Here is a 23,236-nt window from a genome sequence, read left to right as displayed (position 1 = left end):
GGTGTTTATGGAAGCGACGGGCGCTTTTAACAATTTCATCAACTTTTTTTCTCAGCTCCGAGGATCACAGCTCTATCCAATGATCAAAGATAACAAATAAAAAGCTAAAACAACGTGTCGGGAACTTTGTAATTATTATGATGTATGCATAGCGATGATCACGAGGATAATCATGAAAGTTTCAATACATAATGAAACAATAACGTTTGTTTGATGAGGGGAGCTGCGGCGATGATAATGTTGCTTTTGTTTATTTATGTTTTTCTTTATCATAGATATTTATATTTACGCAGATGCTGTAGTTAAAGAAATAGCTAAACTACTCTCAAACACTCGTTATCTTTTTTTGTTTGTCTATCTATGAGGATCGAAATTATTTGATTTCTTATTCTACGGTTATTGGTTAGTATTTCCATGGATAATTAGCGCTGAGAATCGTTCGCTTCTATGAATGACCCTGACTTAAAAAACATGACCACTAAGTCATACGACAAACACAATTTATCTCGTAAAAAAATGTAGATTGTACGAAAAAAAAAAAAAAAAATTCTCAATGGAACTCCATTGTATGGTGACGAGGCATTGATTGAATTTTTCGAGGTTGATTAAAAGAACAACGAGAGAAAAAATGAAAACTCGAGAAAAAACGTGACTGACAAAATTGATCGCACATGTACGGCTAAATTAAAAAAAAAGTCCATACCCACAAGCGGTTTATATCAAATCCGCTTACAGACCTCGTACGGGTTTTACAAATCAGTGGCGGTCATAGTCAGCGTACGATCCTCCGAAACGATTGTATCGTAATTCCTATAGACCTAATACACTATATTCTTTTGATTAAAAGGTTTGCTCGTTAGCTTATAGAGGTTATATATAGTTTGCTACATTTAACGCTTTTTTTTCTTATTTTTTGTTTTCTTGTCTTTTTAACTATGAACAACGTCTACAATAGAAAGTTCCATGTATTTTAGAGACCATGAGGTTACCGAGGCTGTAAAAAGGACCTTTCAAAGGAGATTAAAAAAGGCAAGAAAAAATGTTACTGTGACAAAAAAAAATTTTAAAAAAATAATTGGAAAGGGACTTGCTTTCCTTGTTGTTATTAGTAAAAAAAGAAACTTGAGGCGGTCAAGGACAACGTGTGATTTCCCAAGGGTTAAAAACCATTGACACAATATAACTGAAGCAGTCATCAGAATACCGAAATTTTTCAAAAGTGATTGAATTGATTTGAAAGTTTTCGAGTCAAGTTATCTTATAATGTAATACAAATCATGTAGAATTTATTTTCCAGATTGTCTTTACTATTTGATAAATAAATTATAAATTCCACGGTTATGCTTCCCCACGAGTCTCTGCATACAAGGAAAAGGGCTACAATTATTACTATAGAAATCACAACTATAGATTATTTGTCGCAGCAGTTTAGTTTCCCCGATAAAGAATTTTTCAGCTTGTCGTTAGCATAGATCGTTGCCATCAGTTTGATTACAATGAGATAAATGAAAGCAGGCCTTCCCTCGGTACCAGAAATTTTGTACACATTTTTCGTAAATCATCACAATAACCATTAATTGTGCCCGAAACTCTTAACTACCGTGATTAGTGCATGTAATTATATTTAACTTGTTAAATTTTCGGTGATATACTGTACCATTGCAAACGGTTATTGGTTGTAATCTTATTTATTAAAATTAAAAAAAATCTTTAATGGAAGCATTAACATTTGTTTGATTGCTCATCTACATTGTCGTGCACTAATGCTCATGTGTACAAATTTTCTGAGGGAGAATTTTTCATTTTCACCGCTTAACCGCTTAAATAGAACCTAATGATTTTAGGTCAAGATAATAATAACGTTAATAATCAATAATACAAGTCCAAGAGTAGACTATTTTAGTAAACGATACGAAATTCGAAGTGAAACACATCTCAACAATAAAACGATTTGTTCAACTCCTTTGCAGTTTTAAAACATGTTTTTTTAAACATTTTTTAAAATATAGGACTGTGCCACCGGACTTTTGTTTCTCTTATTTGAATAGATTTATACGGACGTCTGACTTATTTTTCTTAAACATCAAGGCCCACGAAACAAAATCAACAAATATATACGTAATATACATTTAGCCTGAAATTGGCATAATCTTAACAAAGATCAATTTATACGAAAACGCATTAAAAAATATTGCATAAGAGGAAAAATATACAAGAACAACAGTTGATATCTCCATTATTAATGCGAGCACACGTTCTTATGTATCTCTGTTAGCCATATTTTTTCCCCTTCCTTTATTTTTTTTACAGTACATTCCTGCTCTCAATACTTGAGACATTTGAATCGACGAAAATTCGCAAACCACCAAATCCAATCTAGCCTCTTTTGTTTTCTGTTCGCTTTTTTTCTCACTTTTTCTCTAGCCGCAACGAATTTTCGACGCCTTGTCATTTCGGTACATTTGTTGGTTTACCTAATGGAAGGGAGGTAGAGGCAGGCGCCGTTTCGCTTGACGAAGGACCACAGAGTTAGCCAGCCATGCGTCTGTGAACATTTTTTCAATACTTCCGGTCAGGGCGTCTCTTGTATCTCAGTCAATATTATGTTGTATTGATTCATGAACTTATATTATCTCGTCTACTAATCGTGTTTACAAGATGTTTGTCGGTACTAACGTAAATAAATTTTGAAATAGTTATTTTTGGATGAATAAATAATAAATGTGTGCATCGCGATAATACACTTTATTCGAATTGTCAAAATAAACATGATAAACGTTTTTTTACTTTTTTTTTAACATTGTCAAAAAATAATTCTTGAAGCAAATGTAAGATTTCGTCCATCGTCTAGTTGCAAATAAATTTACTTTTGTCAGCTGTATTTTATTCAACTCGTTATTGGAAGAATGAATTGTGAATAATTGAGCCTTCGTAATATAATATGAGAACTTACATCAGGAAAATCAGGTATCCGTTCAGTTATGAGTCTTTTTATAAAACTTTCCTGAATAAAACTTTATTTCGATAGAAACTTGTCTATCCATGCGGAGGAATAGTAATGAGACTGATTTGGATTATCCAGAGGACCAAAAAGTTAAAGTCTTCATCTTTATGTCTATCTTTTCATTTGCATTAATTAAATAGAAGATAATAAAAAGCGTATTAAGTACAGTACAAAAATTATAATATTCAAGGGATGATCTTAGTTGAGAAATTGGTGCCACTTTCAGTAATTTTCTTACATATTCATGTCTTGAGTATGACGTGACAATATAAATTATAATTATAAAGAAATTTTCTCGATATTGTCATAAATATGGTATGTTTTATTATGTTTAATTATTCTGTTTTTTATATATACCTTCACACAAGTAATATTATCCAGTTTATCTTTGTTTATGTAATATTATATTTTTTAACCATAAATCACGAGTATTCTTAAAATTTTTAAATATTTTTTTGTTTTTTGTTTAAGTACAATCATGTACAACAAACCTCGATTAATTTTTTTGGTACTTTCGAGGTTCTTCAGTGGTTAGGGAGTAGGAAGTAATTTATTTATAAAAGATCTCATTATTTATATCTATTTATTCATACTTTTATTTATATTTTAAATATATTTAAAACTTTAAATTGTAATGTAATTCATAGTCAATAATATTAAGTTACTTAAATAGTTCATTGGATGAATAATTCAACCTGAATCATGTCAGTTGAATACAAAATAAAGCAAAATAATATACTTTTCTTGTAATTATTTTCAAATATCAAAAAATGGATTATTAAAGCGCATTCAGTAAGTAATAAATGTAATCATTACTTTTTTTAAATTCAAGCAACATTAAAAATAATTTTAAAAATTGCTTAATTCTGTAAATTGATTTATTTTTATTTTTATTTTTTTTAATAAATTTTAAATCACTTTCAGAAAAAAATCCGCGAGAACACAACATGGTTATTTTAATAATCTTTGCATGTATGTGTAATTATGTGTACAATATTTACATTAGTACATGTGGTTTGACTTTGAAAGAGATTAAATAGTTGGTTTTTTTCTGTCGATCTTTTCACTGTTAAAATCCGTAAAGTTGGCACGTGAGAAATTGAAAATCCAACGAAGTAAACAAAAATTAAGAGTAAAGATCACCACGATGAGAGAGCGAGCAAACAAAGGCAACGACAACGCGTTTGTGGGCAAAAAAAAAAAAGTCGCGAGCAAACGCGAAAATTAATCTTCGCTCGTGGTCCCGTCGATACTTTATTCGTCCGTTGATTTGTTGTTGATGCAATTCGACGAGCGAACGAAAACAAAATAAAACACAGCTGGACAGAGGAGTGTGCTCGAGTGGCTTGTATGGAATAAAAATAAAAGAAGGAACGAATTGAAGAACGGCCCCGGGTTATATTTTGCCCTGATACACGCCTACAGCCAACTGTACGCAGCAGGTTTATGTACAGCTATTCGGGCACGATTTTGACGCTGGTTCGTCTGCGTCGCACTATTCAGTCGAGAGGCTTCTGCTGTCGAAGAGGATACTGCTGCCTTTTATGTCAAAATCAAGATGTTTTTCTCCTTCTCCCTTCAGCGCTTGTAGATTCACCTACACTCGTAGCTCAGATTTTTCTATTATTGACGTACAGTGCACCTACTGTGTTTACTTTTTTGCTTTTTACCATATGCGCGTGTCTTTTAGTTATTGGACGTGAAAAAGAAAGAAAAATCCAATCGTTTCCAACAAGTAGAGTTTTGCTCTGTAACGAATTCAAACTATTGTACGGTAGGGCACGCGTATCACGAGATCGCAGTTCCATCTATCACCTCGATCTATTTTTTATAGCCAACATATCTACGATGGAGCGATTAGTGACTCTTACTGTAATGCACAAGTACCATCTGTTCAAACATCATTACCCCGATTGCCATTTCCAAAAATCCAAACTTACAACCAAAAAATTCTACATCGAATTATATCACAACCCCGTACGTATGGGGTTCAGAAAAGGAGAGCGCAAAGTAGCGCAGACAACTAGAGCAGCGCGGAGCTTGTTTGCGAGCGCCCGGCGTCACAATAAGCCCTACCTCCCCAGCCCCTAATCCCACGACCGGTTATCAACCTCCCACCCTTTCCGTCTCTCTCGCTTTCGCTTGTTCCTCGGGTAAACGCCTAGCCGACGATTTATGGAGCTGGCAAGAGAGCGCACCCGGTTTCCCTCTCTCTCTCTTTCCCTTCGCGGGTGGGTGTTTGCGCGCTGGGCTGCTGGTTTGGCACCCCGGACCGGCCAACGCGTTACGGTAATCACTGTAAAATACGGCACTTCCGAGGCAACCGCCACCGCTGCGAACTTCGATCCGTGATATTGAATTTTCCCCTCTCCCTTGCCGCGCATAGTCCAGTCCCTTCGTACGGGATCCATGAGCTTCTTGGTCTTCCTACCGCCCTCTCCAACTCTGCTGCGTTTCCCTCTTTTGTTTTTTCTTATTAATTTAATTTGAATTTTAAGGGTAATATTTAAGCTCGCCTTGATAATTTTACAACTCTTGAATCGCACATGGGCTTGATTGATTATTAATAGTTTGTTATACGGTCGAGGTGGCACGTGGTGTCATTGTATAACTGTTCTGTAATCGCGTAGGCCGATTACTTTATTGAAAATCTTAGTGCAATGTTGATAAATATCCATTCACTCGTAATTAGAATTGAATTTTACTTCTCCATCAAAAAACAGTTATAAAAAGAGTTGATAACACATGCTAAGGTTGTGTGTATGCAAAAGGCTGCTCTGTTGCAATTAAGGGAAATGAATTTTTCTTTAATATTTAAATAGTTTTTTTTTTACGGTACGCTGTTAGGGTCACACAAGACGAGCCATTGATATTATCTTCACAATAATTGTAACATCAGTTCTAGATTCCATTAAAGCAATAATTGTTTGAATTAGCAGAAGTACTCATTCATTAGTTTAGTGCATATTCATCATGTGACCGTACACGTGAATTAATCAACGCACATCTGGGTTAGTTAGTGGTAATATTAGTGAAAAGTTGGTCCATAACAATTTCTTGATTTCATAAATACGTATTTGTAATTTTTTTTATTGACATGTTTCCGACACCGACGAGCCCTAACAAACTCGTTTACGTCACACTGAACTGATTCTCCGCATTTTTCAATGACTCATGCACCACATCGACTCGACACGTTTTCAATCCCGATCTCGATCGCCATCGTCATCTTTGGCTCTCGTTCTATTCTCTCTTCTGTTCGTGCGGTGCGAGTTTCGTCTCGTGGGACTCATTGTTCGGAAATAATTCTGAACTCGGTCGCGTAGCCGTGAAGAGACGCATCTCCTGCAGTTAGGGGCGGTAGTCCCAGGGCACCTGCAAAGACCCACACCAAGCCCCCCAAGTCCCCATTATTTTTTAAAAACTTTTTCAAAGCTTTGTTATTCGTTGGTATGCTGAGAAACCTGTCGAAGCCGACTAATTAAAATCTTATAACATCATGAGCAAATTAAGCAAAAATTATACTACAGCACCAATTAGTTGAATAATTTTTTCAAATTAGGTATTGATGCAAATGAAATTATAACGTTTGAATAAAATTTAATGTAAAATTTCCCAGCGTACAAACACGTTTGCTCACAAAATGTTATATTTTTGGCTTGTGCAAGTGCAACGAACGGCAAGTACACCATTAAACAAGTTGAAACCAATTGAAAGTTTCTGCATTTGCCGTTACATTACACGTAAGTATCAACTTCAAATTTTTGCACTTTTGTAAGATACCAAAGCTACAATATATCATCATGTAATTGAAAAAAAAAAGATTAACAACTACATTGCTAGCTAAACAAAACAATCAACGAAAAATTGAAAAATCATAAGTTTAGAGCGGTGGTGCTTTTATTACGGGAAAATAAACAAGCGGTGGTATTGGGGCCAGAAAAATTTCGATCTCGAAATAATACGACTTCCATCGCGTACCGTATCCGTTTTCCCCCTGTGATGCGGGCACGTGAACATTCAATCTCCTCAAAAGAGTATTTTCGGTTCCGCTTGATCGTGACGGCTCGTCATATAAATCAAAGCGTGACCACGATAAAAATTTACGAACCCACCCCTCGCCCTTTTTTTCACTGCTAAAAAAAGAGTAAGTGTGTAAAAAAAAGCAGCACGTAGAATTCGTGTCCTTTTTCGATGAAAAAAAAAAAAAAATGTAAAGTAGTATATAAAACGAGACGATAGCGGCTCAAGCGCAATGTTTTTCGGACGCTGGGCACTGGGTGACAGAAACGTAAAAAGGTTTGGTAAACACACGCTTCTGGTATTTTTCTCCCTCTCTCTTTCTTCCGTCCAGCTGTTCTGCAGCCACGCACATGCGAAGACTCGCATGTATATACGGGCGCACACAGCTGCCTCGATTCCCTGGTCGGGAATTGAATTCCCCGCCTGCCACTTCCTGTACACACCGCGGCCATGCCTCGTGAACCACTTTCTTTTCTTTTTGTCTGTTAGTTTTTTTTTCTTTTTTTTTTCTTTTCTTTCTTTTTTACATCCTACGGTTGGTGATGCTGTTTTTTCCCTCTCCTGCTGCCTCAAGGATAATAAGAGATTAAACAAGAATGGCTGTGCAGTGAATGGAGGATTAGCCGAGGGAAATTATGAACTTATGAGGTAAAGTTGACCCGAGCGGAAAACATTGGGTAGGTTTTTTTTTTTTTTTTTTTGCACGTTCGTACAGTGAAAAGTTCGTGGCAAAAAGGCGGTCTCGAAAAGCTCGAAGCAATTTCAGAGTTTTGGAAAACTCTTCTTTTGTGGACTGATTAGTTTCGTAAAAAGAAAGAAAGAAAAAAAAACCATTTCCGCTACCTCGGATGGATTTTTTCGAAATTCCAGCGAAAACTGTGGAAAAGTCGCGGAAAATAACATAGGGAAAAGCAGTGGGAAACAACTAATACGAGTCCTCGCTTTTTCATATCCTCTTTGGCCTTTCCAGGGGGACTTTTCCTTTTTTTTTTCCTGCTCGGGTGTCACTACGAAAGGGACACAATGGAATCGTGCAGGGAGAGAAAAGGGCCACCCGAGCCAGTGTCCGAAAAACATTGTGCATTATTTATGAGCCACCCCCCGAGCGCGCGTCAATCAAGCGTGGCTTCGTCGCCATTCTCGGAGAAAACAGGCTCAATTGAGCTCTCACACCAACGATCGTACACACACGCGCAGACTGTCGCTCCACCACGTGACTGTCTCGCAATCAAATTGGACCCTTATCCCTCCGCCACCGAAATTCTCGTTTTTCTGATTTCTTTTTTGTTTTTTTTTTGTTTCGCTCGTTGTGTCTCTCAAATCACGGTATCCGTGACTCTTTGCTTTTAATTCGTTGAGCCTGTAACTCTTTGTCACCTACGTTTGCTTATTGTCTCGAAAGTTCACCAAGTAATTAGACATTGTAATAGAGAATTTATAGAGAGTTTCGTAAGCAAGACGGAAGATAGGCAAAAATACAAAAAAAAGGAAGTAGAAAAAAAAATTTGCGAATCGAAACAGAGTGGTAAGCGATGGGAAAACAAGGGGGAGAGCAAACAAAATATGAGGGAACGGAGGCAAACAGGAGACACGCAGCTGGGACAAATGGGCATTGGAGGAGTGCTCGAGTTGGAGGGAAACGGAGCTGGTCGTCAAGCTAGATTAGCAAAGCCACGGAGGAATTATTACTCGGCCCCCCCTTCCCCTCCCACCTGCCCATCCATTGTATCGTGTACACAATCGCAACCCGGCGCGCATTTGTCTTTTTGAAATAAAGGCCGACGTTAATAAAGATCGTCTTTTGGTGGCCGAATGGTGATAATAAAACAATGGTTGAAAAGAAATGGGCCAACGGTCCATGCGTACCCGTGGATATTTACGTGAGTGTTTGTTTGGACCACTCGCTGGTGGTTCGATTTGATCGCATTTTTACTTTTAAGCGAAAATACAAACTAAAATTCACGCACTCGAGCGATTAAACGAAAAAAACAACAACAAGGGCTTAACTATTAACGAAATCGTACTGCCCTTTTGTGCGTTTCGAAAAAACCACCGGTGAGAGCTTTTTTATTTGTTCTCTTTGTTTGATTTTTGGTTTTCACTGGAAAAAAAATAAACGCAGCAGCACCAGGGAGACAATGTTTTTCAAAATCGATGATTAAACGGCTAACGAGCGACGTGCAAATTTCGCCTCTGGAAAAAAAGTCCAGGGGAAAAAATAGCCAGTAGTTTACGGGTCGAAAAAAAAAAAAAAACAAGGGAAAATAGGAGACGGGGGGGGGGGTGAAAAATTCGTCGATTCATTTTTTCCCTCAGCCCAGCGAGCTTCCCATTTTTTAACGACGATTCACCAAAAAGAGTACACGGATACACACGAGCGCGAGCCAATGTTTGCCCCTTGCCCGCTGGAAATATCCATCGGCTACGGCCCATCTGCCCGAGCGCATAGCTCATCCCTCCCCCCACACTTGGCCTACACACGCCCGTCGAGCGCGTACGCGTATCTCTTCAGCTCCGGAGCTCTTGACCCGAAACGTAATTATACTCGGCGAACGAACGATCGGCCGTTATCGCTTTATCAAACCTGCCCATCCCCGATCCGCTCCCTCTTTTATAACCCCTGGCCCACTCGTTGAAGAAACATTTTGCATTAAACGTTAAGTAGATGCGAGCTGCTGCTATCGAGTGTGTACGCCGGGAGCCGTTCCGGCTCGAAAAATAAAAATTGCCAAACGATGTGTGCCCACCCCCTCTTATACTGGATTCGAGGGATCGATATCCTACTTATGGCCTCGAGAGAAGTTTTTCACGAGGAAATAAAAAAAAAATAATAAATAAAAAAAGTCGAAAGTATTAATCACGTGTGTGTGTGTGTGTGTGTGTGTGTGTGTATGTGTGTGTGTGCATATGTACAGAGACGGAACGATTGTGAAAACAAAAACCGGTAAGCTTCAAAAATCTCAAAAGTTTTGATTCTTTAATACCACACTTTTATCTTTTATTATATAATGCTGTCGTTCAGTTGCATTATTAATTATATATTTCATTTTTAATTCGTCACGCAACATCGTCTTGATTATAATTTATTTATATTACATATAGAATTAAATATTTCCACTTTTTAGCAGCCAAAAGTTAATTTGTTAATTTGATTATCATTTAGTATTATTTATGACATAATTGTTCATCTTTTACGTAGTTGATATAATTATGTTAAAGTCTTATGTACAGACGTCGATGTACATATAATTTTTTAAGTTTACAACTTTTTCATACAAATAACCAACATTAATTCTTTGTACAACGATACACGAATACCAAGTTTATCCAGGATTTTCGACTATTCACCACTGCATCATTGATTTGTTATCAAAACTTCCAGCCTTAAAACACAAAAAACACGGGGTACCGAAAAAACTAAAGTCCCTGGGTCGATTTGCAAAGCTCTGCTTTGAAACAACTCGACTCACGACAATTTTGTACAGTTTCCGGCTTCCCCTGGCCTGGAAACCCGTACAAGTGTGCTCACGTACATACGTGTGTGACAGATGATTTTTTTTCTCTTTTCTTTTTACTTACTTTTTTCCAAATCCCCTCACATCTCCCTTTACAACATCCTCTCCAGTGTATTTTCATCCCCTTCACCTCACACTTTTCCTCATTTTCCCTTTCCCTCTCCGAACGACCGTACCCTGAAAGCACAATCGAGCTTTGCTCTACCGTCGTCAGCGTCAAAAGGCTTCGTACAACAGCAGCAAAAGCATCTACGTGAGGTGACAAAGAAATCGTCGAGGATGTCTACCAAACAAGGCTAATTATCGGTAACGCGACGGAGATTCATATTTGAACATCGCTCAGCTGCGCGCACGTAACACAAGTAGGAATATTCCCGCAACCAGAGCTGCTTCGACATCAGTGCACAGTAATATTCATATTCAATGGTGTCTCCGGGCTTTTCCTGTCTTTGACACGATTGTCCACTCATTTGCTAAGTTAATCAACAAAACGGTACAGGATAGACGAGAGTAGTTGATTATGTACAGCGTGTGGACTCGTCGAGCCCTAGCTTCTAGGAGTAGTAAGGAAAAAAAAACAAAAAAAAAAACAACTTGGTCATCTTTTCATTTGTGCGCCCACTAGTCGTCTTGTTAACCATCGCAATCAAGTATGGGTTATATATATATATATGCTGGTTGTGCAGCAATATTTGTGTCCATGTACAGCAACTGCATCATTGTTATTGAAATGATGATTGTAATCACAACCAGTAGCAGCAGCAGCAGACATTGTCATAGTCAGCAATGCAGAGGAATAGTAGCGGTTGTAGTAGTATCAATGGTAGTAACAACAACAACAACAACAACAATAATCGAGAAATCGAAGAGTTAGTTCACAGAGGCATGGCGTTGTAGAGGTGGTCCAGATGGGGATGGTAAAAGAGTGCGGTGGGTGTTGTTGCATGGTGGTGGGCGGCAGCGGCAGCGGCGGCGGCGGCGGCAGCGTTGGGGTTGTGATGGGCGGCGGCCGCAGCTGCAGCTGCTGCAGCCGCCGCCGCGGCTGGCGCCTGCACGTGATTCAAGTTGAGGTTGAGGGACGCGTGGTGGTGGGCGACATGGTGAGCATGGGCTGCCGTTGTTGTATTATGGTGGTTCAGTTGGTTAAGGTGGTTAAGGCTAAGGTGGTTACCTGTTGGATAGGGTAGTCCGAAGCTCGGGTAGCCTGAGTAGCTGCGGCCCGCCGCGTATGCCGCGTACGCTGCTGGGAAACCTGCGAACAGACATTACGCGAGTACACATTAGTACAAAGTATACGTGGATCTTTTTTTTATACAATTCATCGTGAGTTCCGTACGTGGTAACCAAGTTACCAACTATGAAATATTACATTTGTAAACCAAATAGATAGTTAAGGGTTGATCTAAAGGGTTATGCTTTTCCATGACATGGGTGCCACATGTGTCTCACCAGAACTGAAAGTGGAATTACAGCATGGATCATTTTAAGTTTGCAAATGGTTTGAGTACAATACGTATCGATCTCCGTAAAATTTTGTGGGATAACGACGATTTTTTGCTGAAAGGGACAAGACCATTTTTCAAAGTTCATTAAAGAAAATTCATTGAGTTAATCTTTAAATTAAATCATATACGTCCATCAATAATCTCATGCTATTACTTTATGCATAATACTTGGACCACACTAGGTTTAGGGTCTAAATTTACTTTACACTCTTAATAATATGACTAACGAGTGATTGCACTTTTTGTTCTGGTAAAAATATATACTCTTGTAGGGCAGTCGTGACTGCAAAAAATAACTGTATCGAGATATGAAAAACAAATAGTCAACTCACCATCTGGTAATGCTCCCAGGGACCACATAAAATCTATAAGAGAAAAATCATAAAAATTAATTAGTAATTAGTTGAATTAAAAGATGTATAGTATATTATAGTATCGAATGCTCAATAGTTTTGTTTCAGAAGAGTTTTCATTATAACTGTTACACTAAAGATTTTCCGTGTAATTTTTTGATTACTATTAAGTGTAATTTCCTATCTAGGGTGTTTTGCTTCAACTCTGATCGTTTGCTACACCCTCGTTAGGAAAATTATCATTTGTGATTCGTATGTAAGTGTGTAAATAATAATTTTAAACGGAATTTTGATTCAAAGTGTGAATACATATAAACTTCAGTCTTCCGAAAAATAAACACTCTTAATTTTTTTTAAGCAACGTATAATGTGTAAAGAAAAGTTCAATGATATTGTAATGCTTGAAAAAAAAATCATGTGGGTTATTAAAGCGACTAGGTTAGAAAAATTGTGATAATGACAAAAAAATCAAAATAAGACAAAGAAGGGAAAATAGTGAAGACGGTTGCAGTAGAGACAGCGATAGTTGTAGTATAATTATTAAAGGAAGAAAGAAAAGGCATCCATGAAATTTCATAATTTGACACTAATTTATAAAGACCACACAACTAAGACTTTGACTATATCGCTCACTAGCTTATTGACTAATTTTTGTATGTAATAGGTAACTAATGTATAAACTACGCGCGGCTGATTATATAAAATATATATGTATATCTCAATCTACGACAAAAGAAACCTTCCTATCTATCTAATGTTATTATAGCCTTTAAGGTATATTAGATAATTATAAGTGAGGAATAACTTTCTAGGCTTTCTAATACAGCTTATTAGATATTAACTATGGTTGGCAATATTCCTATGAATTTACGATTTTAATGCACGTATTATCTAATCTAAAATACATTTAAATCGTAAAAAACGTGTCAAAGTATGATTCCTTAGAGGTTCTGTGTACATTTTTTTTTTTTTTTTAAGTATCAAAATAATTTTAATGCATTAGGAGTATTGCCAAACCCACTACGACATATACATTATTCGTTTATATATTGACGATACAGTATAAATAAACACCGACCACAATACTACACTACTCAGCTCATTAAACTATTCTAGATAGTCGCGTGGTGTGCGCACGCAAATATACGAGTATTGAGCATTTTTCAATAACAATAGTATTATATATTTCTATAATCAATGATATACACTGATACATATTAATAGTATTAGTGATTTCGTACCTAATTTTTCTACCGGGCTGGTTTTCGACTACTTCAAGCACACAACGTCACTTTCATTGGCTCTCTTATATCTTTTAATCCATTATTTCTTTCTCTGTGATTGTATTTAAGCAAATGGCAACAACAAACAAGACTAGAGATTTTGGTTAATTTTTCTTCTCGGATAACAACAATTTACTTTTCTTTATTTTCATGTGTATATATAAATATTTGGTATCCGTCACATAACATAAAATGTATTTATTGATAGACAAATGACTTTTGAGAAACACAAGATTAAAGATCAGTTACAATCGTTACGTCAGGTTGACGTTTACTTTGAGATCTGTTTTTTCAGTCAATTATAACTGCACGTGAACAAAATCAATAAGTATACTCTTTAGTCATTACATTAGTGACAAGATTCGAGATCACAAAAAAAAAATGTGTAATTAATAAAAATTTTTTGAAATTTCAAATATTTTCAACAAAATAAACCTCGTGGCAGCCTCGGCTTCCCAGGGTAGGGAATCTCTCCACGAGGCAGGCCAGAGAGCTGAAGAAATCCTTTTAGAATTTACACAGCTTCTCTTTCGCTGCGTCGAACGTGTATAATGCGAAGCTGCTCACTCGCTTGCACGTATACACACGTACTACAGGTGGAAAGGATGCGCCAGGCCGCGAGTGTGTGCGCGTGTTTACCGCGTGAATACCGGAGTGTTGCTTGCGCGCCCCGCCACACCAACGCAACGTGTATACATCCTGACAACGAGCTTTTCTCTTCTCTGCATACATGCATCTATATGTATGTATGTATATATATACATCCGCGAGCAAATTCATCGCTTCTTCGCCTCCGAGTTCCGATCGAACTTTCCTGCTGGGGTTCTCGAGGGCGGGTTGCATTGAATACGCAAATTTTACGTTCGCTCGGTACGTGCGGCTGCCTCCTCCGGCTCTCCCGAGCAGATTCATCGAACTCGGAAATCACGTGTTGAAAAGAAGATAAAGCTTTTACATTTCGTTTCGATTTATGAGTCGCGAATGCTTCGTTTCACTGTTTTTTTTCTTTTTTTTTTTTCAATTAATTACGTTAGCGTGTACTTTCAACGTTGACACCCCAAAAAGTTTACGTTTTGTTCAGAAAGCTGGGGGTGAAAAAAAAAAAAGATGAAAAAAAAGTTGCAATATCACCATTTCCATTGATCCAAACGGAGTTTTTTAAAGCCACGCGAAAATATACGTCCAACAGAAATATTTGTTTTAATAAAGTTTTCGTCCGAAAAAAAAGTTTTGCACGGTACAGGCGGAAAAGAGATTAACGTGGATTATCGCAGGTATAGGAGTGCATGTGTGTAGACGACCCGGGCTGGCGCATTTTCCACCAACAATTTTAATCGTATTTTATCTCGTGTGCGCTGAAATCGAATTCCGGCCCATAAAAGGTATCTAAATCTAGTGTAGAGATAATTAACAAAAATAAAAAAATAAAAAAAAAGTTTTACATAATGTTCATACAGAGTAAAACAACGAAAAAAACCTCTTAGTTAAGTTTTCTACTTACGAAACTGACAGTGTTGCTGCCTGTCTTGGCAAAGTACGTACTTTTTTTTCTAGGACACACGTCTCACGCATTAATATTAAGATAAATATATATGTAATGCTATGCAGCTTTGAAAAGTGTTAAATACTATATGACAAGTAATAGGGTGGAAACAGGTGTTAAAGGTATATATGAATAAGGTTGTACGTATTTTAGTATCTATACTCTTTAAAGGTATATAATTATTTAATTAATCAAGAACAATAATAATGATAATAATAATTACGTATACAACTAGAATAACGTAGATCTTTAAAACGTTACGTAGGTATATGTATGTATATATATATATAGTAGATATGTAGGTTTTAATACAGCCGCTCTTTTATGCATTCCCTCTGGAAGAATTTTCGCGCGTCAATTATTCCAATTACACGAAGAAAAATTGCGCCGCTTCTACTGCTTGCTCGGACGTCTAACAGCGTTGGCTGGGCGAAAGGAGTAAAAAAAAAAAATATATTAAAAATCTCGAGGAGAACTTGCTTTTTTCTCCTTCTATCTTTGGAGAGGAGGGTAATTGAAACTAAAGAAACCAAGGCAGCTGAGCCAACTTTTAACGGATCTTCGCTGATGAAGTTTACTGATTACTCGGTCGTTTGCGACAACAAAAAAATAAAAGGAAAAAAGAATGAAAGAAGTGGGAGGGAAAATAAGAAGAGTGGCTAGGTTGGACTAGCACGGCTTCTCAACCAAGTATTTACCTCGCAAACGAGCACTCCTCTAAATCACTCGGCCGGATTAATCAAGAGAAGAAAATAATGTCTCGGAAACTGAACTGCGAGGACCACCCAGTAGGAGCAGCGCAGCTTCCTTTATCTCTTTTTTTTTTGTGCAGCTTGCTCCTCCTTTTCTTTCCTAATTTTGAAAGAAAAGAAAAGGAATGGAAAAAGGGGCATTTCGTGACAGTGAACGATCAATTTTTGACATTTGCCTGCATGGCACACGTGTCTTCCAGACGAGAAGTACCTAAGACATTTCTAAAGCTAACGGCATTTATATAGATATATATTAAAAAGACTTTATTCAAAAATCTATGATTATACTCTCTAAGACTTCAATGATATTTAGGAACGTATTACTTGTTACGCAAATAAATTATATGTATTAAATATAAATGTTCTTGTCTAACTAGTTGGATCCTAGATCGCCTAGATTTATCTCTCGATATACATCATTTAAAACTAAGTTGTTTTTGTGTGTTATCTTTGTATATTATGTACTCAGAGAAATTAATTTTTAGAATTTTCTCGGCACAAAATTAACGTAGCATTTCATCTTCCCATCTGGTTTTAAGCAACTTTTGTGACTTCTTTTTATAAAAAAAAATAAAAAATAAAATAAAATAAACAAAAAAATTTTTGCCATTCATAGTAAAGTAACATAAAAAAAATAATAGTAGGATTTAATTTTGTGATTTTCTTAAGAAATATTTTTTGAGGTTTAATAAAAAAAAATTAATAATATTCTTTTCAGAAATTATATATAGTTCAATAGATTTATAAAAAAAAAAAATTAATTTTCATACCAAATAAGTTAAAAAATTACATAAGACCTCCATAATTTATTGACTTATTTTATGAAAAATTTTTACTATACGCATTTTTAGAGTTATCTTTGTGTTTATTTTCTGTTAATTAAATAATCTTTCCTCTGAGTATATAGTGTTTGACAAATAAGTGATGGTACTGCATAATCAGGTAACAAATGTTTCCTTGTGTAATGTTGATGTGTGTGTAAAGAGTATTTTGTACGTGCGTTTATATAAATATGGTAAGTAACTAACCTAAGTATCTCGATGTACGTAGAGAAAACTATTACAAAAAACTAATCATAATATAATAATGATATTGATGTTATAAAATATATTAGTTTTAATGTACAATATCAAATACTATTTTATTTGTCAGTGTAGACAGATATAAAATAGTATTATATCATCATCTAAAATAAATTTTTTGTTCACAAAGTAATATATCCATTTATACGTATACAAGTATATAATGTATAAATAAATAATTATACAAATCCAAACATTTTTTTTGGATGTACATATACATAAAAAAATCTTATGTATGCGTGTAAACATATATTTTACGTATAATACTTGTATACACGCATCGATGTATACAGATATGTATTACATTTATATAATATCTCTTTAGCATGATATGCATATAATCTTTATTAGATAAATATATATCGTTAGAATACTGTTACTCCTTCACCTCTTTAAGCCCAGTCAATGTATTTTTTTTTTTTTTTTTTTTTTTTTTGTTAATATTTTATTTTCCCGCATTGACGGGTACGTATTATGAAATTTCATGAAATTTGTATTCATCAATACATAACGTACTAGCGAAAAACATCTCAAAAGGTGAGGCGAACGAGAGAGTTACAGCTGCTCGCGCCACACTCCTTACAAGGCCCCTGGCCGCCTTTTTCGCCGTACCACCACCCGCATAATACCACTACGCAAATGCGCTCTCGTGAAAAGGGAAAACTCGAGGCTTTGGCGCTTTTCTTTTTCGGGTGCTGTTTTACTGTACCTACACCGCCATTCGTCACAGCCACCCCCGTCTGAGACTGCGTACATATTTTTCGCATCGCCTAGGAAATGTAATTCGGTTGTGTATTTTTTCCGATTTTTTACTTTTTTTATGTAGGGGTGCGTTATTATTTGTTTGTCCGTTTACATATGTGAGCAGTGCAATCAGTAACTGTAAACTTATAGTAGTCTTCAATGTATGTTGAAACCAAAAAAATTTATACAAAATTTATTTTCTGTTTAACTACACAAATTTTCAGTTTCCGATTAGTACTTGTATGGAAAATATTTCTGTTTTATAGTTGATGAAATTTTTTTACTACGTGAATTATCTGAGCATGAAAGAAATTGTTCAACATATAGTAAATAATATTTTAGGGATGCCCATGTGACCAATAATACCTACATTTTAGTATGCGTTTTTAACTTAGATGAAATTTTTGTGCGCATAAATGAAGGAAAATCTTGGCTTGTGGGCCAAATAGAAAATTAAGCTTTTTCTTTTTTTGTGCAAAATACTATATTATGCTAAGCTACACATTTGTAAATAATACGTCCATGTTTTCGCAAGCGCGTTTAAAATAAATTTACAAAAATATATATGTATAAAACGCAAAAGCATTTTACTTTTCTTCATGAGTATTTGGCTCTACGAAAAGACTAGATAAGTTCACGGTTCAACAAAATTATATCATCGCTAGAAAATTAAAACTATAATCTCATGCCAACAAAAAAATTTATATTCATAAACTTTTGGCAATCATTTGATTTTAAGCTATTCTACACTATTATTAATTCTACATCGTTATTGATTTATTTTTATTACGAACCCGACGATCTTACATTGTTTGAATTCAATAATTTGGACAAATTTTTTGGAAAGTGCATTCAATTTAGAATACAACAATAGTTGTACTTGCTTCGTGAAGGTTTCAACGATATATTTCACTTTCAAGCTACTGGTTGGATGTATCAACTAAATAAAAAATACTCGAGTACAACTGTCTCTCGACTGCATTTCATTCTTTGAACACATTTAAACTTTACTGTTAGAAATTTGGCTTCGTTTCAATACTTCATTATTGTACCACTACTTCGCGATTCTAACTACTAGGAATTTGCACTACCAGTCTTTTTAGTGATGTGTCAGTTTTCGAACGATTATTACTTTATCTCGTCTAATTATCAAAAGTTTAGGCCCCATCGGTTGACTACATGCTATGTTTCATTAACTACTCTTTGTTTAATACTACGAACGCGTTTATCTAAAATTTGGTATTATGACTATTATTTCATTAGACATTTAAATTTCTGTCTCTACGATCACAGTTTTCTGGAATCGAGAATGTCGAGCAGTCTTTTTTTTTATAGAATATCTTTTAACATCTTTTTCTTCAAATATAAGTATCTAACTACGATATGATTGCACTTTTCGATATGTCCATATCATTGTTAACTTTGAATTTGATTTCTAAATGCAATTATTCTAAGTACTAGTTCTTACACCATTCCGTTTGGTAAATAAAATTTGTACGTCAATTTCATTTAGATTAGTTGTCTTTGGCACATAATTTATTAAGAAAATTATCTCGTTCTACAACTAGTTAAACTTTTTTCAAACTGTCTATCTACTTCTACTCAAAGTGGCACATTTCCATTAAATCACAAGAAATTGAATCGTTGTACGAAATTCGTAGGCAATGCTGCGCAAGCGATAGGTAATTAATTTATTAATTATAAGCCGTCCTCCGTCTTAATAAAATAAAAATTGCTATCAACCTCGAAAATACACTCTATATTTTGAGATACCAATGTAAAATTATAACTTAAAACTCAAACTCAAAACAAATAACTTAATCCGAGCGTACTACATCAAGCTTGATACGAAGCATCAAGTAATATACCACTTATGGAAGTATATAAGTTATTTGCGTGGGAGGAAGGCAAACGAATGAATAGCAGAACATCTTACTGGCTAATAATACTTGAAAGGATGCATGCCATAATGAAATACGCAATTTCATAAGAAAAAAAGCTCAATCCCGTTTACTGGGGCCTCGACAGTTGTGTCAATAAGGTCGTCGGTCATAGCCCGATGGTGTGCCCTAGGGGATGATACATGGCGCTCATGTCAAGACTCTGAACCCCCAGCAAGTCGCTCATGGAGTAGGTAAGGCTAGCAGCCCTGGAGGCTGCTGCAGCTGCTGCGGCACCCGGGTAGGGCCTGTACGTTGCAGCAGCGGCGGCGGCGGCCAGGGCTCGTTTCATGTCGTAGACCGCCTGGGAGGCGGCGGCGGCGGCTGGCGCGTTGGCTGCCGCGGCAGCTGCAGCTGCAGCAGCGGCGTACTGGTAACTAGCAGCTGCAGCTGCCGCGGCGGAGGCCGAAGAGGCGGGTGATGGCTGGGCCGTGCTGACGAGGCTCGGGGCAGCGAGCAAGGCGGTGGTGTGGGTCGGGTGCGGGTGGTGGTTCGAGGCGGCCGCGGCCGCGGCGGCAGCGTGTGCGGCAGCGGCGGCCGCGGCCGTCGATGGAAGGGAGTACGGCGCGTAGCGGTAAGTCGCGGTGGTGCTAGCCGTAGGGGGCTGGGCGACCATCACCAACTCACCGTAAGCACCTCGGCCGGCTGCTCGCGTCTTCGCCAGGTTTGCTGGTAGCATCACCTCCTTTGGCTGCGCCTTCTTGCACTCAACCTGTAACAGAGTTACGATAAAGCGGAAGCTTTTCAATGTAATTCGTTTTCAAATGTTATTTAATGTTATTGTGTGTACAAAATTATTGTAAAATGTATCGAGTTGAGAAAAAAAACTTGAACGGCTGACTATATCTTGACACATACTACTTATTGCTAACTAGTTTTATTGATTAATAATTAGCAGTCTCATGTATTTTCTGGTAAATTACTATTGGGTTTATTGCTTAACGTTCATTAGCGGGGCAAAATGTGAATGTCTGACTATACATTGGCATTGACTACTTGTCTGAAATTATTTAATTTATGTTTCATCGGAAAGTCCTCCTGTACTTGTTAAGTAATTCAAAAGGTACTAAAGTCACCCAAAGAACAATAAAATGTCAAAAAAAAAAAAAAAAAAATGAAAATAAAAACACTGCCAATATACAGCTGGACACTTGAAATATAATTACACGCGAAGAGGATCTTGCACTTTGCACGGAGTAGTTAAAGAGCACACGTTCAAAGACGGTGGTACTCCTGCAACGTCAACTCCCCAAATTTCCGTAAGTACTTGAGCGACAGCTACGAAGGTGCAGAGAGCCCCGATCCTGCTCTTAGCTTGTGCAAGTGTATATGCTCGCGTATCTGTGTGTACACATTTTCAACGCCCCTACGCAGACGTGACGTCATGTGTACCAAGTACAAATAAGACGCCATCCCCGCGCGTTCATGCATCTGTAGGGATGGCCTTGCGCTCAATTATACGGGAAATTAATCTTAACCTTTGGATCCTTCTCTTCTACTGTCAACCCACAGGGGAGTAGACGAAGATGGACGAATCGTTGTATGTGCACACGAGAAATCGGACACGTGGATCGCTTTAGTACGCACATAATGCAAAGAGAAAAGGCGAAGAAAGAAAATGATGGGGTCGAGTTTACTCACCATTTTGTTGTTGATCTCGTGGAAATGGATTTCGCACACTTTGTCGACGACGTCTTCGCTTTGAAACGTGACGAAGCCGAAACCTGAAACAAAAGAGACGTCCAGAGGGTCAGTCCATAAGATTTGAGGAATCAATGGGAGGTGCAATTGCAGTGGAGTCGACAGCATACATCAGCTGGTTCGTTAGTGGTCAAGAAAACGGAAACAATGGCCTGGCTAATAACGCACGTGACCACCGAGTGAAACTAGATTACCGGCTATTGACTTTCACCATAGTTTTTCCAACGACGCGATGACAGTGGCATATTTGACGAAGCACAGCTTTTATTCATTGAAATACGTCTGCCATCGTCGTCATCGTTGGGTGAGCTTTCGTTTTTAATGAGCACACTGAGAAATCTAATTAAAATTATTTCTACAGACACCGAGGCATTGATTGCTTTTTACCGCTAGTTCTACTCTTTTACTGAAAATTTATTTGATCTGTAAATCTACATAACTTGTGGAAACACTAGATTCATGAAAAACAAACAAAAAAATCATTATCAAAACTAAGTTATTGCATAAGCGAGAGAACACGTGGATTTTCATTATGAAAAATTTAATATCCCTAAAAATGACTAAATTATAAATAAGGTCTTTCAAGTAGCACGTATTTTGCATAAACCGTTCGTATCGTTATTATTACAAAAATGACTTCCAACGCACTTGAATAAATTGACGCTCACATTCACGTGAAATACCCCACAGTTTCATGGTAATCAAGAATCCAGCATAGAATATTTTGACGTCAGCAGCAGCAGCAAAAGAGCGAGAATTCCGGGAGCGCAACTTAATCAAGAATCAAGAGGTTATTAAAAACCTGGGCATCGTTCTTTATTTTTTGCGAGCAGCCAAGAGCTGATTATAATCTCATTCTTCGCGGGCTGCCATCATAATTTAAGCGGGCCTTCGTGGAGTTATCTAGCTCGGGTGGGAGTTATGAATCAGTGAGCTTGGAGGTGGTGATGACGTGGTGGAGATAAAGGGGAGAGAGCGAAGGACCGAGGCCGACAACTTACATGGCGTCGTAATTAAGCGCAACTCCGACCAAGAGGACCTTTTTGTGTGTTGTGAAAGATAAACGCAACGAAATTTAAATGTTTTGCTTCGTGGGTGTTTTTTGCGGGGTATGCGTGCGCGTGCAATAATGGTTCGGTGTCAGCCAACTGTTAACTTGGATTTTTCTTTTGTGTGCATCTGGACAATTGTGTTCCAGCAAATGTGGAAGGCAACTTTTTTTTCTCCCGTGAACGGGAAATGAGATTATTTTTAATGTCTCTTTCTCTGCAATGCTGTTAATGTAATTTGAAAATACAGTTGAAGGAGATATATATTTCATAAAATAGGGATTTCTCTAATTTACTTGGTTGGTTTAAAGTGCTTAGTCGAGGTGTATTTTCAAACAAGTCTTTGAAGGTAAAAAGTTAAAAAAACATGTTAAGAAGTTATGACTCTACGAATTACTTGACATTTAAGAGGCTTTACGTTTCACATTAGTACATTAGCTGAAGTTGTTATAGCGTAACAAAAACAATAATTTGAGGAAAGCTACTCTGAATCAGCAATTCTTTGCGTTCAGTACCATAAGCAGCGGGGATACGTAGCTACGCTTCCTTGGAAGCTTCTCCAGTGGGGCTATGCTAACGCTATCACTACTTCCCCTACTATTGCCAAGATCGCCGAGGTGATCAAGTTATAAACTTGCTAAGACGTTCGTTCAAGCGGAGAGAAGGTAGCTTACTTCATTTATGTAATTTATAGTACTCTCTGCCAGGCAGCTAACTTGGTGGGCGAGCGAGAGCTGGCGTA

General features: G+C 37.1%; 1 protein-coding gene across 2 annotated transcripts in view; it reads right to left on the bottom strand.

The window, feature by feature from the left end:
- The window catches only part of Rbp6 (RNA-binding protein 6), a 590,998-nt gene that overhangs the window by 15,302 nt on the left and 552,460 nt on the right, over positions 1-23,236 (bottom strand). For both annotated transcript variants that reach the window (XM_089593560.1, XM_089593561.1), the window contains exons 8-11: positions 21,386-21,468; positions 20,372-20,456; positions 12,380-12,412; positions 11,714-11,794 (exon numbers count right to left, since the gene is read on the bottom strand). In XM_089593560.1, coding sequence (XP_089449686.1) covers positions 11,714-11,794; positions 12,380-12,412; positions 20,372-20,456; positions 21,386-21,468 — 282 coding nt within the window. The remainder of the gene's footprint in view (positions 1-11,713; positions 11,795-12,379; positions 12,413-20,371; positions 20,457-21,385; positions 21,469-23,236) is intronic.

Source organism: Copidosoma floridanum, unplaced genomic scaffold, assembly GCF_036245765.1.
Source record: "Copidosoma floridanum isolate Cflo_tuat_1 unplaced genomic scaffold, Cflo_Japanese_pri ptg000019l, whole genome shotgun sequence".
In the NCBI taxonomy this organism is placed as follows: Eukaryota; Metazoa; Arthropoda; class Insecta; order Hymenoptera; family Encyrtidae; genus Copidosoma; species Copidosoma floridanum.
Note: the sequence above shows the minus strand (reverse complement) of the source record. Positions and strands in the feature narration are given on the sequence as shown.